This window comes from Ruditapes philippinarum, unplaced genomic scaffold, assembly GCF_026571515.1.
Source record: "Ruditapes philippinarum isolate M1 unplaced genomic scaffold, ASM2657151v2 ctg10676_1_1_1_1, whole genome shotgun sequence".
NCBI classification, from domain to species: Eukaryota; Metazoa; Mollusca; class Bivalvia; order Venerida; family Veneridae; genus Ruditapes; species Ruditapes philippinarum.
This window is the reverse complement of record NW_026853554.1, coordinates 37460-56021: the sequence shown is the minus strand read 5'-3', so window position 1 is coordinate 56021 and position 18562 is coordinate 37460. Positions and strand designations below refer to the sequence as shown.

Below are 18562 nucleotides of genomic sequence, written 5' to 3'. Positions count from 1 at the left end.
GCATTTATGATTATATTTTACAAGTTTAAGCTTGACTGAACAATGTAGAGTTATCACACTTTATTCGAACAGATTTCTGGTTAAAGTTCTTGTGATGTAGAATATTCATTACTATATTTCAAGGGAAATACTTCAAACTTGACAATATGATAAGGTAAATTAAGTGTAGCAACAATATGTAGGGATAAGCTCTGTTTTGAGCTTAAACGTTTGCTTGAATTTGTAATGTCATGCCAACTTAAATTTACTACAACAATGATTTTCTTTGGGTGTGGGTGGCGTCCGTTTCCAAGTGGTTAATGTCGTTGGATTTGAATTGCTTCCCCCTTACCTAGGATTCTCATCTCACCATGGTCTGTGGATTCTTTTGTGAGGAAACTATCTACCTAGGTTACGGAACAGTTGTCGTTCTACTCAGGTACCCACCCGTACCTGAAGTAATGCACTGAGGGGCATCTGATGCCTTCCTCCGCCAGCGAAATCCGGGAAAAAATTGTCATATTACCTTTCGTGCAACTTTAAACGAAACAATGTAAAACTTCAAACTAGGCTTGTTTTTTTCTTAACATTACCGTCATCATTAGTAAATATTTCTGTTTTTATTGTCCAGTTCAGTATTATAAGTTGAGCGTGCTTTCTCCTCCTATAGCGTTTGTTTTATTGTGTTAAGATCTTAAAATACTCCTTCTGTTGAATTAAACTTGGATTTTCTTTCTTTAGCTCAAGTATTTGAAGAGAAGTGAGTGATACTGTACTCATCCTGGGGTCGGTATTGGTGTCGGCCTCTCTATTACACTTCGGTTATGTTATTGCATGCAAGTTAGTATTACCAAAACTATTGAAAGAATGGGCTGAAACTTATTTGAGAGCATAATAGGAGATCACCTTCTAAGGCCAATAACATATGGGTTTGACAGAATTATGACCCTTTTAAACTTGAAAAATAAATCTACCTTATCAAGGATCTTGTTTTAATCAAGCATTGACAATAGTAGAGCACACTGCCTCACTGACAGAACATTTATCATTAATAATTATCTAAATAATAAAAAATCTAATATGGTAAAGTGTAATGTTATAATTCTCTTAACTTAACTTTGATATTGTAATCTTGTTATTTTATTTAAGTTGTTGTGTTTGAAGCCAAAATTTTGTAGTTTTGCAGGAGAAAGTGCAATAAATATAAAGTGTATATTTCTTGTGTGTACAGTTAATATGTTGTAAAGTAAATGTTCAAGTTGTGATATAAACTTTAATTTCTTTTTAGTTGTATGTAAGTGACATTGTAAGAAAAGGAAAAAAAAATTTTATACCCCAACACAAAATGTGTGTGTGGGGGTATAATGGATTCGCTTTGTCGCGTCCGTCCGTCCGTCCGTCCGTCGGTCCCTCCGTCTCCATTATGGTGTCCGCTCAATAAATCATAGTCCAATTGTTCTTCAAACTTGGCACAAATGTTAACTTTAACAAGGGGAAGTGCAGAACCCATGTTGTCCATGTGTCAGCTCAAGGTCACATAACAAACAATCAAATATTAGACAGTATGTCGTGTCTGCTCTGTAAGTCCTACACTAATTGAAAGATTTTCTTCAATCTTGGCTCAAATGTTCACCTCAACAAGTTTATGTGCAGAACCCATGTTTCCATTTTGCCGGCTTAAGGTCAATGTTACATTTGAAGGTCAAAAATTAACTTAGAAAATATTCTTAAATTTTAACATGTACTTGAATATTTCTTAAACTAGCACAAGTATCTGCTTGAAACTTAAAAGATAGATGACGTGTCACAAATAAGATATGCAGGTCAAGTTTCATAACTCTGTTTTGCATTTTGACAAAGTTATGCCCCCTTTTAAGTCTTTAAATTTAAAAATACAAACACTATTAGACAATATGTCGTGTCCGCTCTATAAATTCTATACTATTGAAAGAATTTTCTTCAAACTTGACTCAAATGTTCATCCCAACTGGGCAATGTGCAGAACCCATCTTACCCTTGTGCCGGCTTAAGGTCAAAGCCACACTTAAAGGTCAAAATTGACTTAGAAAATGTTCTGAAATTTTAATATGTACTTGAATATTTCTAAAACTAGAACAGATAATCATTTGAAACTTTAAATATATATACAGGTCAAGTTTATAGCTAAAAAAGTGGGGAAGGAGAACTTTGTATTGTATTTTGAGAAAGGTAAATCCATTTTTATGTCTTTAAATGTATTTACTATAATATTTCTTAAACCAGAACAGATATTTACTTGAAACGATAGATTTATATGTCTTGAATGGTTACAAGCAAACTCAGATGACGAAAATTCTACAATTCCATTGAATTATGACACAAGTTATGCCCCTTTTAGGCTTAAAAATGTTCTGATATAACCATTAATACTTAAATGTTTCTGAAACTTGAACAGATATTCACTTGTTTATTCAGTTCATAATTTATCACAATTTCTATACTGTTAAAGAACTAACCTACAATTTCATTACATATGGACATTTATTTTTCCATTTATTTCAACTTTAATATAATAAAGATACTATATACTTACCAGTAATACATGTCAATATTTCATTAGACACTGCATACTTACCACTAATAAATATTTCATAGAAATTTATAAAATTGGAAAAATGAAAGATTATTTGAAACTTTTTCGAACATGATTTGACAATATATATTTATACTATAACCTGTGCAATTTGTCTTTTTTTCACTAGAGATAATTTCTTTTTATGTAAATGTATTTGTGCCACTAAAGTTATTCCCTTAACCACCTTTCCAAGTCGTCTTCTGTCAAGGACATTGGGGGATATGAATCGCATTAAGCGATAGTTCTAGTTTCAAATGTTTTAGCTCGACTGTTCAAAAAATAGAGGAACTATTACATAACATCCATTGCTTATGTGCCTACGTGACTGTTGGTTTAAATTTGAGGCGAAGTTTATATTTCATTTATATACTTTACAAACCATTGTAACTTCACATATTTTTAGAAATATTATTATTGATCACCGAAAAAAAACACAATGACTTTCGCATGATGTTTGCTGACAGAATTTTATTTCTTTATGAATATGTAAATTTGCTGCTTAGAATTAATATGGAAGATCATTATCTTGAATTGATTCAGATGTTTATTTTAACTTGTAGACTATTGTCTATAGGACTACTAAATTTTGCATAAATTCTGACTGAATTATAGCTTTCTGTGAATCCATTCTGCATTTTTCAAATGCTGAGAAAATTAGAACATTTACTACTTCTATTTATTAACAGGCTTAATCAATTGAGTCTGCAATATTGTCAATTTTGCCGTATTGGCTGACTTTAAATGTTTCCATTTTACCTGTTCTGATCAGAATATTATCATCTCGAGCTATTACTTTTGTGGTTTTTTGACATGACAGAACTGGAAATATTTGGCTGAGTTTTAATGTTTCCATTTAAATTTAAAGGGGGTCATTTTGTTCAGATTAGAACATTATTATCGCATGTTGTTAAAGGGAATATACTGCGGTTTTTTTGACGTGACAGAACTGGAAATATCTTTTTAGATTTTTAAATCATTTCATGTAGGTCTCTACCACTAGGTTATGGGTAAAATTTGAGATCATTTGCACACTCCGGATTTTCCAGAATAATTGTTTTTATTGCAAAAAATTACCTAGAATGCTTTTTACTTTTTTCGGACCGACAAACGCACTACATATTATTTTAAACTTAATTCTGAGTAAATTTCGTTATAATCTGTTTTCCTTTTTTCCCCTTTTAAGTGACCAGATTGATCTTTTTAAGATTTTCAAATTTAACGTTTTTAAAAATATAGGACCTCAGTGGAGTTCCCTAAAAGGAAGAAGGGAAACTTGTGCGACTAACTGTCTGGCTTACTTATATGTTATCAAATAATCAATCACTTCATAGAAACAAACGCTTATGGGACTGGACAGTAATAATTAAGAAAAAATTATTAAATGTAAGCTGATTTTATTTACTTCATCAACAAATACAAACATGTTCAATGTATAATGAAATGATATATACTAATGACATATGAATAAAAATATGAATAGAAATTGAATATGTATATATTGAATAACTTTAATATATTTATATGCGATATGTAGAGAACATATAGAACATATTTTCTATATGTGTAAAGGATCTTTAAGGCACCATGTAAAATTCCTGATTGAAGTACTGCATAATTATATATAATGACACAAACATTATTGTTTGTTCCACCATCCATCTAGTAAGGAAAAATTCTATCTATACCTTATGCCAGTGAAAATAAAGTTTATTATATATTAGGAAATCTTAACTTTATGTAATTGTCCATTATATGATCACGGTATCCTATGTATTCATCTTGTTTGAGTTTCTCATTGTTTCCTCACTTTAAGGACTCTAATTTTGATTGACCACCCTGCTGCTATCAGAGCTTTATTTTTCCTATCAAATGTTAATGTATGAGTATATGCATCTGTCATGTCAGATAGGTTTGTAATGACTTGAAGTATAGTTTTACCATCTTCACTTATTTGTATCATATTCCCTTTCATATCATTTATATAAACATAACCTTGATCATCTACACAAACTCCAAATGACGCGTCTATATGTAGATTGTTTAATGTAAACAAATGCTTTCAATTGTTGTCAATGGTAACAAGCTCATTAAGACATGGAAGGTATAACTTACTTCCATCATTACTCACAGTAATATTTTTATAAAAAAGTCATTTCTAGATGAATGAATAATCTGCTGCTTTATGCCATCTGTACTATAACTATAAACAGAACCTTAACAGTCTCATCTGATCACCATGACAAGCCAGACCATGACCATGGATCTACTCAGTGTCATACTATGTTTGTATCCACGAACAGAAGTTTATTCCCGAACAGTGATACAACAGCTACATTATCCCCGACATAGCAACATCATAATTATGAAGAGCACACACATACTTTACATTATACATGTTATCAAATTTCTTCATTTTTTTATTACTGTACTCTGTAAGCAGAAGGTATACAACTTCCATAACTCAAACAACCCTGGCTATCACCTTTGTTCCAGATGTTAATTTCACGTTTCTCTTCGACTGACCGTAAACCTGACGACATTGACCTTGACCTCTTTACACTCAAATCACTTGTCTTGATCTGTTACTCACTGAAAGAAGGACGCTACTTTGATAAATATTTAAAGCGATATAACTTTTGATACGGATAATTGAAGGGAAAAAGATCAAATGTTTAAAGTAAAATAATAAAATATTGACCAGTGATATTTTTTTTAAAAAAGGTGATTTTGCAAGAAATGCTTTAATTCAATATTGCAGCTTTATTAAAGATACTTTTAGATAAAGTGATATAAAGAGAAAATATTAAATGATTTGTTGATAAAACTGTACTAAATAATAAATAAAACTGATGTCTTTATGAGCAAAAGAAGAAACGATAAGAATAAATAAATAAGAAAAATCGCTTAATTTTAATCTTTGTCTCAAGTTAAATTCAAGTGTAAATGCAACTCATTTAAGCTCTAGCCAAAGTCATTTATTTAATGTTTCATCGGTACACCCGCAATATACACACTTTAACTTTCTCAAAGTTTCAATTAATGACTGACGCACAGATATACATGTACAAATATTCGAAAATAAGTAAACCACTGTAAAACGTTGCATATCAAAGCATTGAAGATACTAACTTGTATATAAAATGACCTTCCCTAAATATGAGTGTGATCAAGATTTCTAATAGTCACAGTACATAAACAAGTCTACTTCTTGTTATCGCAATAATGGTAAAAGTTAAAATATAAAGGCTTCAAAGAAAGGTACAGTGTTCAATAGTAGCATGTGCTTGTAATTGCAAGACTGGGTATATATTAAATTGTATAGGCTGGCAGGACAGGGTTTATTTGATGTCTGCGAAGTGAGAAAAATACGAAGGCTTTAATTGTAACTTCTATATTTGACATTATTGTTTTATTCAATGAGTTCAATAAATTTAGATTTGAATCTACACGAATATAACATTTCTTATATCACGTAACTGAAATTAAAAGGTTTACTGATTTTTCGTTGAAACTACATATAATGAAAGTAATGTCACACCAAAGTGTAATCACACTAATGAAATATCGTTTTTATTAAAAAGTGGATATTTAAGTTCTGTCTATGAATGCATAATTTATTTCATTGAGTATAAATATTTTCTTAGATATATATTTTCATGAGTGGCAGTAGCCACAAAATGAAAAATACATCCGGTATTTATAAAAAAAAACTTGAATTTTATTTTTATCAAATAGAATCTACATTTTTTTCTTCTACTTTTACATTACAATTTGAAAAACATTATTTTTTGCGTATAAGCTGAATTTAGAAGAGAGTGTCAATACATCAGTGAAAATTTGGGACATTGTTTTGTAGACCGCAGTCTGAACTATAGAAAATACATGGTTGATCAGGTTCAGGTTTATCCGGTGAGCGAGAAAGTGTATCTTGGTGAGCTTTAGCTTTATCTTGCTTAATTTTTTTTATGTTTTAAGCTTGAATTCGTGGTTTAATATGTAGTTTTCATTTCTAACAAACCGCTTTCAGTTTGGTCGAATAATCGCTATATATTTCGTATATATATTTCGTAAATAATGTTCCGCTATAGAAAAGAGTTTCAGTTATTCACTAAAACTAATGTAGACAACAAGTAACAAAGCCGGTTATATAAAATATTTTAGTTTATTTCTATACACATTGCCTAAGCATGTGGTGAAATGACTGGATCCGGCAAGGCTTTTTATAATATTGACAATATCGGAATAAAAGCTTTTACAGACAAAATAGGAAAAAGGAAAATACACATTTTATTTTATCAATGTATGTTGTATCATAATCATTTATGAACATTTTTCATTATCAAGTTTTGGTCATTCACCATTATAATAGGCAACCTTCTGAAATATAATACTGACTCAACTTGACGGCGGAAAAGAGCATAATGTCACTCTATGATACAATTTTTCACAGCTCTACCATAGTTTGAGTACATGTATTTGATGTTTTAATGGAAGATACATGGGTTTGTCGTGTTGTAAAATGTTCCTATACAAGGCTTTATTAACTTTGCCAAGTTTTTACATTTCATTGGCTTTTGTTGCAATACATGCATATATTACACATTGGATTTATAAGCACACATCGAACATTTTCATGTTCAGTTTACAAACTATCATTGTTCAGTGCTGCGTTAGAGGTAGTACAGACGGTACTGTCTATTTATGATTGTGTGAACCTATATTTGTTTCAAAAATCATGTTTTGTATTCAATTCAAAAATTATGCTTATAAAAAGATTTAAAGATAATTGGATGTTTTAAGAAACGAATAAAACATTTGCAGGTAGAACGACATGCTCTGATCAAATCGTAACCGACAGGTTTTCAAGATTTATAGGCAAAGGTCTTGAGGGAATAATACTGCATCATATTCGAGATGTAAAACTTTTCATTTTATGTTTGATATGAAATACTATTGTGCAAAACTGTCTGGATTTCACAGCTACATACTGTTGCCTCGGTGAGGGCGTCACACTCATTACCGACCTTTAAATGGTTTTCTATGTATGGGTTTTTTATAGATGCATTTTTGTAATAATATAAAAAGCTAAGGGGACACCCGGGTTCGAACCGGGGACCTCTCGATCTGCAGTCGAATGCTCTACCACTGAGCTATATCCCCTTGTTATCTATTCGATAGGTATATCCAAATAAGAATAGTTTATCTATATAAGAACAGTTTCCTATTTCACCATATGTTGCATATATCAAGCAAAAAAAAACTATCGGTTATCTGAATACATACAACTATAATATGTATATTAAGTAGGGGCTTTAGTTTAACAAAGATTTACGTATATCATATTTAACACTAGTATATAACAGTCAACTGTTAACTTTATTTTATATCTACGTTCATTCATACAATATGCTTGGACTATGTTGCTTTCAATACATTATCGGATTCACATTTTGAAGAAAAATGTCACTAAGTTATAATAAGGTTTAAAGATTTAAATTAAGAAACATTAAACAAGAGAATTAATCAAAATTTAATGGTATAGGACATTTACAAAAATCGGCTTAAGATGGTATTATTATATTTGATAGATATAAGCCCTTTTTCATTTTGTTCAGTCCATATACCAAACAAACATGTCCCATTAAGCTTATCAGTCTTATTGTATTGTGACCTAGATTTATAAATTTTGAAGTCGTGTTTGTATAAAATATTTACCATGTAATTATTTAAGTAAACATAAAACACCGGGCATTATTGTTTCGTTTTATTAACCTGTCAATTACATACTGATTACACGGTCGATGCGCACAATATATTAATCATCGGTAGATTTTCATCGCTGTACGATGGAATTTAATTTAATTTGTATCTATAAACCAAGTGCACTCAGCGTTATAGCGCAATAGGATAAAGCACGAGTTTATAATCTAACTGCCATACGTGTTTTTAAGTTCGAGGCCGCGTTGGTCCATATGTTGTTTTTTTTTTTTCTTATTAATACTTTCAACATTATTGAAGCAATATATGATTATTTTATATTGTTCGTGTTTTACTTAATTTTGTTATGTCTATACTAATTTAAATAACATGTTTTAAGAATTCATGGTAAAAAATTAAAACGGATTAAAATCAATAAATGTATTTTCAATGCCGTAAAACACACTACAAATCTGTTCCTTTAAAATATACTGCAAAAACAAAGAAAGAGTACTAGTGGCAACAGTAAGGATCGGACCACAGACCTCTCAATAATCAGGCATTCTCTAAACCGAGTCAGCTATTGTGAATTAACGAAAACCTTCACATTAAGCTGGTGTGACTTTCAATCCATGACTTATACATGTTATATACTCCACATTAATTCTCGTAAACTACACGGACTAAACCGAAGTGTGATCGAATATTTAAATGACTCCTGTAATGTATTCATAATTGACAGGTCAATAAAATCAGACTATAATAATATAATATTGTGCACTACATTAACTTTCAACTTCTTGTGCAATATTCATCTTTTGTTTCAATCGTCATCAGAGAATTGATTACCGGTAATTATAATTTACGTGATAATAAATCGCTTAAAAAAAGAAATAATATATTAATGGATAAACGATTTAAATGACTAAATGATATGAACAGTGTGGCCAACTGTATTGCAGGTGTTTAAAGCAAAAAAAATAGCATCTTACCTAAGATGTCGCCGCCCTTGTTTTCATATATTCGTGTTACGTGTAAATAAATATGTAATAGAAAGAGCACCGAAACACGAGGCTATCTGATTTGTACGAGAGGGCGTAGCCCCCGAGTATTAATCAAGTTTTCAAGTTTTTCAAGTTTTATTGATACACTCAGCATATTTACATATGATAAGAGGTGTACAATAATATATAAACAAAATTAATAAATGTGTAATCAGGTTGTGTATACAAATTAAATGAACTACAGTAGTTTTAAAAAGGTATTTATAACTACAATATTTCATAACATACAATGTAACTATGTCATTGTGTACATGCTATATTTTGCAAAATAGAAAAATATTTATAGATTTAAAAAAAAAACAACAAAAAAAAAAAACAATGTGACTAGCCAGGTGGGTTCTTAAAGTATTCAAGTATAACATAAACATATTTAACTAAGTTGCTTAATTTTTGTGGATCTGTTTCACTCATTAATTTTCTAAACGTAAACATATTTTTGTTTTGTTGATTAATTTGTGGTAAAAGTCGTTTTCGTTTATTTTCAAAATAACTACATGAAAAAATGTAATGGAATTCATCACCTATATCATTTGAGTTACAAAGACTACATTTTCTTTCATTTCTAACAATACCTAACCACCTTCCTCTTTCTATAGGGAGGAGATTGTTACACAATCGAAAATTAACAAATGTTTTTAGATATTTGTCTGACAGTAAACAAAGGTACGGTTCAAAGCAATGATCAGTTTTGTACATTCTATAATTTAAACATTTTGGCATTGAGTCGACATCACTACGCCATTTTTGTACATATTGGTTACACATTGATATATCAATGGTTTTTAACAATAAGCATTTAGAACCACTAAACTTCTGATTTAACCAAATATAACTCATACCTGTTTCGTCAAAAATACTCTTTACATTCAATAGCCATTTGTACTCCTTACCATTTCTTACAAAATCTTCATATACAAGCTTATAAATATTTGACGATAATTTTTGTAGTGAATTACTGTTAACTAAATCATACCAATAACCAGCAATTCGTTTCTTAATAATAATTGATAATGGAAATCGCCCAAGTTCGCCATAAACCATAACATGCGGTGTACTTTTCTTAACACGTAATACATATTTAAGGAAATCTGTATGCACTTTTTCTATAAGCGACAAGTCACCATAACCCCACACTTCACACCCATAAGTTAAAATTGGTACAATTGTATGATCGAATAACTTTAACTGACAATCAATAGGTAAATCTAGATTTCTTATTTTCTTATATAAACCAAACATTGCCCGTCTTGCTTGATCAACAATATGTTTCTTTGCAACCGCAAATTGTCTGTTCTTAGAAAAAACTACACCAAGATATTTAAACGTGTCTACGATCTCTAAAACTTGGTTATCTACCGTAATATTCCTGTTTCTATTTCTTTTATCACCAAATACCATTACTTTTGTTTTATCAAAGTTTATATTTAATTTCCAGATATGACAATAGTTAGAAAAGGTGTTCAACACAGATATAAGATCTTGTTCTGTTTTAGCAAAAAGAATGGTATCGTCAGCATATAACAAAACAACAAGTTTCAAAAATATTTCAATGTTATTATCTTCAAGTATAACTGAAACATCGTTATTACATAACATGTAATTTTCTAAGTCATTTAGGTACAGAGAAAAAATTACCGGTGACAAATTTTCTCCTTGTCTTAAGCCCCTATAACAACCAAAAAAATTTGAAAATTTGCCATTTACAGATACACATGACTTGATTTCACTATACATATTCTTCATTACATTTAAAAAATAATCAGATTGCCGAGTGTTTTGGTGTTCTTTCTCTTTTGTATCATAGTCAAACATAAAAGCACGTTCCCTGTTGTCACAATATGAAACCCCGGCAAAAATGAACCAATGAACGAACATCTGAATATGACATTTCTGTCGCTTTCCCTTTCTCTGCCGTCACAATATGTAAACCCCGGCAAAAATGAGCCAATCAATGGGCATGCTCTGGAGTGCGGGTAACTAATACCCGCACTCCAGTTAACGCACTGTGCATGTATATGTATACGATTTAACCCTGACACATTTTCAACAGAAAGGTCTCCAAACTATGATACAAAGTGTTTTTTAGATAAACGCTTTTGAAGATTAAAGAAAATGAAAAGTCAAACAATTTCAAATATACGTCTTATTCTTTGATAAAAAAAAGCTTAAACAGACCCACTGTGTTCCTTTTTATATATGATCAATATTGACGAATACTTTATATACTTCTCGTGTTACTTAAATTGTGACATTATCTTAAAGGCACATTATACCCCACAAATGTTTTTATTTTAATTTATCATTGGCCTATTAATTGAACCTTCTTTTTTCAATTAGTACAGTTATAATGATAAATATTTTGTATGGAAATCAAAATACTACAATAGCGGTACTTTGTTCAGGTAACAAGCATCAAGCATGCTTAATTATTTAAACATTATTAAATTCATATTTATTTAGCCCTTTTAGCTTGAAAATAACAAATCAAGCGTTTCCGAGGTACAATGTGCCTTTAAAGGCACATCAGAAACGAATACATGCTTACTTCTTTTGAAACAGCACATATATGAGTTTGAACATTTAAGTTATTGTTTTATTACAGTCATGTTAAATGCTTGTTACCGGAGGAAAGACGGGCTTTCATTTCTATACAAAAAACTTACTAAATCAATATAACTGTGCGAATTGAAAAAAAAGCAACATAAGAAAAAAGATGGTTATGGTTATTTGGTTATGAGTTACTTTTGGAAACTATACAAGAAGTACATAAATATTACAATATTTTGAGAAATAAAAATAATCATTTCATGAGCATAATTGCCTTTGATGCATCTGAATCTATTTCAAATGCATCCTTATGTATATAATAGTATTGTAATAATAATGTTTTAACATGGCATAAATGTTATTGAATAAATATGGCTAACAATACCTTACAACTATGATGGACAATAGACTTACGGCATGATACGTAGGAACAAATGCAATATGCATATATTTCAGACAGTTTTAATATTTGGACAAGTCTAACAATTTATCTAATTTTATTAAGGATTAAATTTGCGTATTTTTACCCCAAAGTATGCGAAAATTTGCCGTTTGCAAACAAAAATGATTTTACAGTATACATGTAGATGTCCTTTAATTTGTTTCGTGTTTAAGTCTCATGGCTAAATATGAGCAACCAAACACACGCTGTTTGTTAATTACATTCCATCAACTTCCAATGTTGCACCGCGATAACAAGTCATGATAGTAAAGTTCACACCGCGAAATATAGAAACATGTTTTTACCAATATATATATTCTGTATAATATTGAATAATGCTTAAGCCGGTGCTAATCGGTGTGGACGGCAGCTTGCGGTTACCACAACCGACATTGAAGAGGCTCAATCAAATCGGGCTTACAACATTCTGTTTTTCTCTATTCTATTACGATTACGCATTTTTATTTGTAATGGAATTAAACAATATTTTTTCTTCTATTCATACAATTTGTTAACATTTATTGTTATTGCTGTGGAAATAATTCTTACATGCGACATTACTTATTCTGCAAAAAGGCTCAATCTGAACCTAGTCATTTTTCGTAAGTAAAATAGCAAACTAAAGCTTTTCTGATGACAACGCTTTAAGAATATATTAAATACAAACTATTGATTATTAAATTAAGATAACGGATACACGAACTTCATTTATAATTTGGCAAGTATCTAAACTGTAACCATGCCTCGGGTAACAGTTTTTTCCTCGGGATGATATTTTTACTGTTACCCCACAAACCCATGTGTTATTTATATACTCTTGTTATAGTATTGGTTTTCTTAATAGATATGTTTAACGGTAATATAACGTACAATTGTGTAGAAGAAATATTTAGATTTTTGTCTTATTGTATTGAACAAAAATTTAAAAATATACCAAATGTCGCACTACTTTATTACAGTATACACATTAATTCATACACTGAATTTGAACGGAATGTTTATTTCTTAACCTAAAATAATATTAATGTTCATATACTTATATGGTTCACTCTTAAAGACTCTTTTAACATACAATGACATTCATACATACCAATATCTCTTGAAGAACATTGCATTATGGTCGATAAACGAAATTTTATTCACTTCTTGAATATTTATTAAATCAGGTTTTGTATGTGTTTAACTGAATGTAACGAAGAAATTATATTAAGAAAACCAAATACATGTAGTTGACAAATATTAAAGATTTAAAAATGTTAAAAATACTTATACAGGAAAGTCGTTATTTATTTCTTATTGTTCCAAACTGTGAAATGAACATCTGACTATTTAATCTTCGACATGGAGTATACGCTGTTGACGTATTGGTGAATCGATTTGTCAACTCGTTCTCAATGGTGTATTTAAGATTCTTGATAAAATTTTGATGTAAATGCTGATGGATGAGTTGGCAATTCCAGACATACGGTGGTAAATTGTCCTCTTCCACTGAATCTGTTTTAGTACTGTGACACATCAGCTGTGTACCATCAGCTTGTTGTTGTAGTCCAACAAATGCTCACAAGAAATAGCATAGTCCCTTCAATTGGCAGTGTAACCCATACCATTCAGTTTTGCCTTCTGCAGTATACTTCATCCTTTCTAAATCAAACATAAGTTTGTCATCACCTTGGGGAATTGCCCGTGTTACATTATAGTACGGTTATAGGTCTTCATGCAGCCTTCCACAAATAGAATACGCTCCAATCGCAGCTTACTGTATACACCGACGCTGCTTCAGACAAGAAAGTGAACGATAGTGAAAAAATCGACCGATGCACAGGAGAGTACAAAAAGAACTAGACAACCAGTTACAAAAATGAAGCTTGCTGTGGTCTATCAATGGTTATGATGATACACTATGTCACACGACTCATATAAGTGGCCAAATAAAAGTAGAAAAACCATACAAATTGTTCTGAATGGCTACCTTAACCTGTGCACACTGTGGAAACAATCAACCCTTGCAACTTGAAAGATCGTCACATGTTACTTTAACTGTCAAATATGTGTGAAACGACAATATTAGAAGCAAGTTCTGTACCTGCATTGAATAACATCAGTTAATCATTTGATTTTTAACGGCTAATTTTCAACTATTTTAATTTCTGTTAGAAGTGATCATATGTGTTAATGAACCGATTCTATTTTGTTTAATTGTTTTCTTTGAATTAATTCTGTATTTAGAATCCAAATAAATTAATCAAGCTATTAACAAGGATATATGATATTTAAGTGTTTTCAATGAAAAATATGAGAGTACTAAAGATGGAAACCTATTTTATTTCATATTCCTCATTTCAAAATTACAAAGTTTCATCTAAATGGCATTAAACTACGAACTAGTTTAAATGCAATTGGTGTTCTAGGTTTTTTTCAATTGACTTACACTCTTCTAATTAAAATATATCACACTGTTTTTTATCGTATAACCATCCTAAAGTACAAAACAACCATATATGAATAGCACGTTTAATATTTATAACTAACAATAGCTATATAAGATACCATTACACAAATTTAATAGCATAGAAAGCTGGTTTGCTAATAAATCTCTCATGTTTCCTACTATAAACGGAAAGAAAAATATGTAAAATAGAATACCATGTATTTCTAAATGATTTTAAATATCTTAAAAATAAATTTATATAAAAGTATTATTCTATATGTCTGTAAAATTTAGGGTATTTTGGAAGTTTAGAAAAAAAATGAAAGAGAGAAATTAAATTAAAAAAAGCAACGCATTTGTGTCTAAATTTTTATCTAATTGATTCTAGTAAAACTTGTTAAATAAATCTTTATCAATAAAATTTTAATTACAGATTTCTTTTATGGTCAAAGAATGGACAGACAATATATTGCCTTTTTTGAATACCGTCCCTCGTGCCTGATATTAAAAAAAAATCGCCTGATGTAAAAAAAACCCACATAAACAGTTGTTTTTTTTATTAAATTTGTTTACAAAATTTTAAGAACATTTTAACGTGGGATTTTGAGTGTTTCATTTATCATCTAAAGCGATGCAGCCAAGCGTGATATTTACAATGTATATGATTGCACAACGTTTACTTTATAATGAACATAAACTCACCATGATTCTTGAGAAAGAAAAATAACTAGTATATCCGGACAACGGGGTCTTGCAACTGCAAGGAAAACCAAAAAGAAATGCCCAATTAACTCCCGAGCAAGTTTTCCGAGTTATCACAGCTGACGGGGCGACTTCGCGTCTTGTAATAGCTATCAATGGGTCGTTTCCAGGTCCTAGGATAGAAAGATGGGAAAGTCAAACATTGGAAATAACCTTCATAAACGCACTTCACACCGGCAGCATTACGATGCATTTTCATGGATAACACCAGCGAGACTCGCCTTGGATGGATGGTGTTGCATTTATTACACAATACCCGATATTGCCAGGACAATCCTTTGTTCATAGGTTCAGGGCATATCCACCCGGGACGGCAATGTACCATGCACATATAGGGGATCAAAGAAGCATGGGATTGTTCGGACCAGCTATAGTTCGCCCAACAAAAAATCCCGTTATTGAAGATAACGAAATAATCATATCTTTACAGGACTGGAATCAACTGATGGACCCTGAGGTAGCATATCAAAGAATGATAACAGAGCAGTTTGATTTCAAAACCAACGAGAAAATAAACACGACATATTCAGTTGTCATGGTCAATTTAACCGTTTTGAGTTTCAGGCGGGCCTAGCAAATGGAAAGGGTAGATTTTGGAATACAAGGAATAATAACAACGGTTCACCACTTGAACGATTTAAAGTACGCTCTGGAACATTGTACAGGTTTAGGATCATTGGAGCTATGACCCTTTATCCAATGAGAGTATATATTTATGGTCATCGGCTAACATTACGTACATCGGATGCATACAACGTCGACAGAAATACCAGTGCAGTCAATCATAGTACATCCGGGCGAGCGGTACGACTTTTTATGGCAATCTCCGTCAGCAGGTGTAGTCACTTCTAAACATATACTGTTTATTGCCGAGACAATAGAAACTGGCCATAGTCTCGGTTTCTCAAAATACCACGCAGCTGAGGCGGTTTTAGAAATTGAAGATTTCTCGGGACCTTCGCCACCTCCAAACCCACCAAATAGTAGAACAGAAACATGTACATCTTCATCTAAATGCACTACATTCAACTGTCATTATGAATTTTACCAACCAAATGATAATAGAGTTTGCATCACATTTGCCGAGGTAAACAACACTGATCCAAATCATAATTAGAAAGAAGTGTTAAATAATAAAGTCGACGAAGAGTTTTTCTTTAACTTTGCTTTTCCCGGGCCACCAGATAACACCCCAGGTTCGGTTAATGGCCGAGAGTTCGTTCCGCCAACTGTTTCTATTCTCATGCAAGAAAACGAGTTGACTACTCTATGTAGGGACGATTGTAACAAAAATGGCATCTGTCAATGTACATATATTCAGAAATTAAAATCCAACAAGCTGGTCCAGTTTGTTTTACTCAACCTAGGTAGTGGATCGGGATGGTCACACCCTGTGCACTTGCATGGACACTCATTTTATGTAATGAAAATGGGTTTTGGCACATACAACCGCAATACAGGTAATCTAATGTCTAATTATAAAGACGTAAATTGCAGGATAGATTTGGCTACTGTAGTTCTGCTGCATGTGCAAACCGTAGTTGGGCTGGTGGAAGAATTCCAGACATGAGCAGTAAACCACCGCAAAAAGACACAATTGTCGTTCCAACAGGTAAAGTACCGTTGGAGAGACATAACTGTTATGTTATTGTTTGTAATTTACCAAAATACTCCGATTGTAATATAAGTTGTCACTGGATGGACCTAACAAATGTAATTAAATTGGGAGGTTTGGTGTTCAAGAGAAAATATGAGGTAGAAATAAAATAGAAGTAAAGCGGAAATGGAAAAAAATACATATGTAGTATTAAATTGACGATAACTGCTCAATAGTCATACATACAATCAACATTTTTTTAACATATTCATATCACAATATCATGGTGCGAAAAAAGTATTGAACAAACTAAATATATACTGCATGTATTGCAGTAAATATGCGAATCATTTTCAATGTATAAATGGAGAAATCTTATGTTTAACAATAACAAAAAATATAGGGTATAGAATAGAAATTCCATGAATACTTGAATGATTGAATACTTCAAGCCCCGTCTACACCTATCCAAGTCTTGAATGCAAGTATCATATTCTCTTGTCTTGTTTAGTGTAGACACCATATTTGATCGCCATTTAAATAAAAAAATAAAAAATGTGACATTCATGAAGATAATTTCTTGCCAGAAAATTAGAACATGTTCTATTTTTCTACAGGTTTTTGGCTGTCAAGACAATGATAACACCGGTTTGACACAAAACATGTGCCCCGAAGGGTGTGATAGTGCTTGTTTTTTTTCTATTATTTTCTGACTTTTTTGTAACTGATTCAGTGTTCATGGCCTGTGATTTTCAGTAAATGTTTACAATCGATATACTGATACACAGAAGAGCAAAACAAAAAATCAGTTTTTCAAAAGTATAATCAATAGGGATTTTAAATTTTTAATTAATTGATCTTGTTCATTAAGCGAAATTAACTTTCATCAAATAAATAATTTGTATCAATTTATAAGCTCAAAATATTTTTTCTCTTACATTTTCCATTTATTTTAAAATATACACATTTTATTTACTCCATTGTTTTTAGCTAATTTTATCATTCTCCCGCTTTTTTATTCACACAGAATCATGATAGTATTGTAAAGACAAAGGTATAAATCCTGGGTAATCTTGATAGGACATTTCAGTAAAAATTGTTCCTGATTTTATGTTGAATGGGCCATTTATTTAGCTTATCTAAATGTGACATGTAAGAAACTTGACAAGGTGTAGACGCGGCCTAACGATATGGACGATATGACTCATGACCTGTTAGTGTTCGGGTGTAAATCCGGCAAATTAAGAGAAAGACTTATAGACGAGGGATCTTCTCTAACCATGGATAAGCCAATATGGATATCTCAACAAAAGAAGAAAATATAATGATAATAAAAAATATGCTTTTGAGTTTAGAAGCAAAACAAATTGTCTAAGCAGTTAAATTAGGTAATCAAAATGCTCAGGGTGAATTTAACAACAGACGTATATAT

At 31.2% G+C, this 18562-nt stretch overlaps 1 protein-coding gene and 1 non-coding gene across 2 annotated transcripts; one reads left to right on the top strand and one right to left on the bottom strand.

Moving 5' to 3' along the window:
- The first annotated feature begins 350 nt into the window (after positions 1–350).
- On the top strand, positions 351–17245 carry LOC132737187 (uncharacterized). Its single transcript, XM_060724447.1, is given in 5 exon segments — positions 351–437; positions 2130–2187; positions 15503–16104; positions 16107–16292; positions 16294–17245. Coding segments are annotated over 5 exon segments (1743 nt in total). The 3' UTR covers positions 17104–17245.
- Trnac-gca (transfer RNA cysteine (anticodon GCA)) lies at positions 7682–7753 on the bottom strand. The gene has a single exon. It is a non-coding gene; the product is annotated as a tRNA-Cys (tRNA).
- Positions 17246–18562: the final 1317 nt, after the last annotated feature.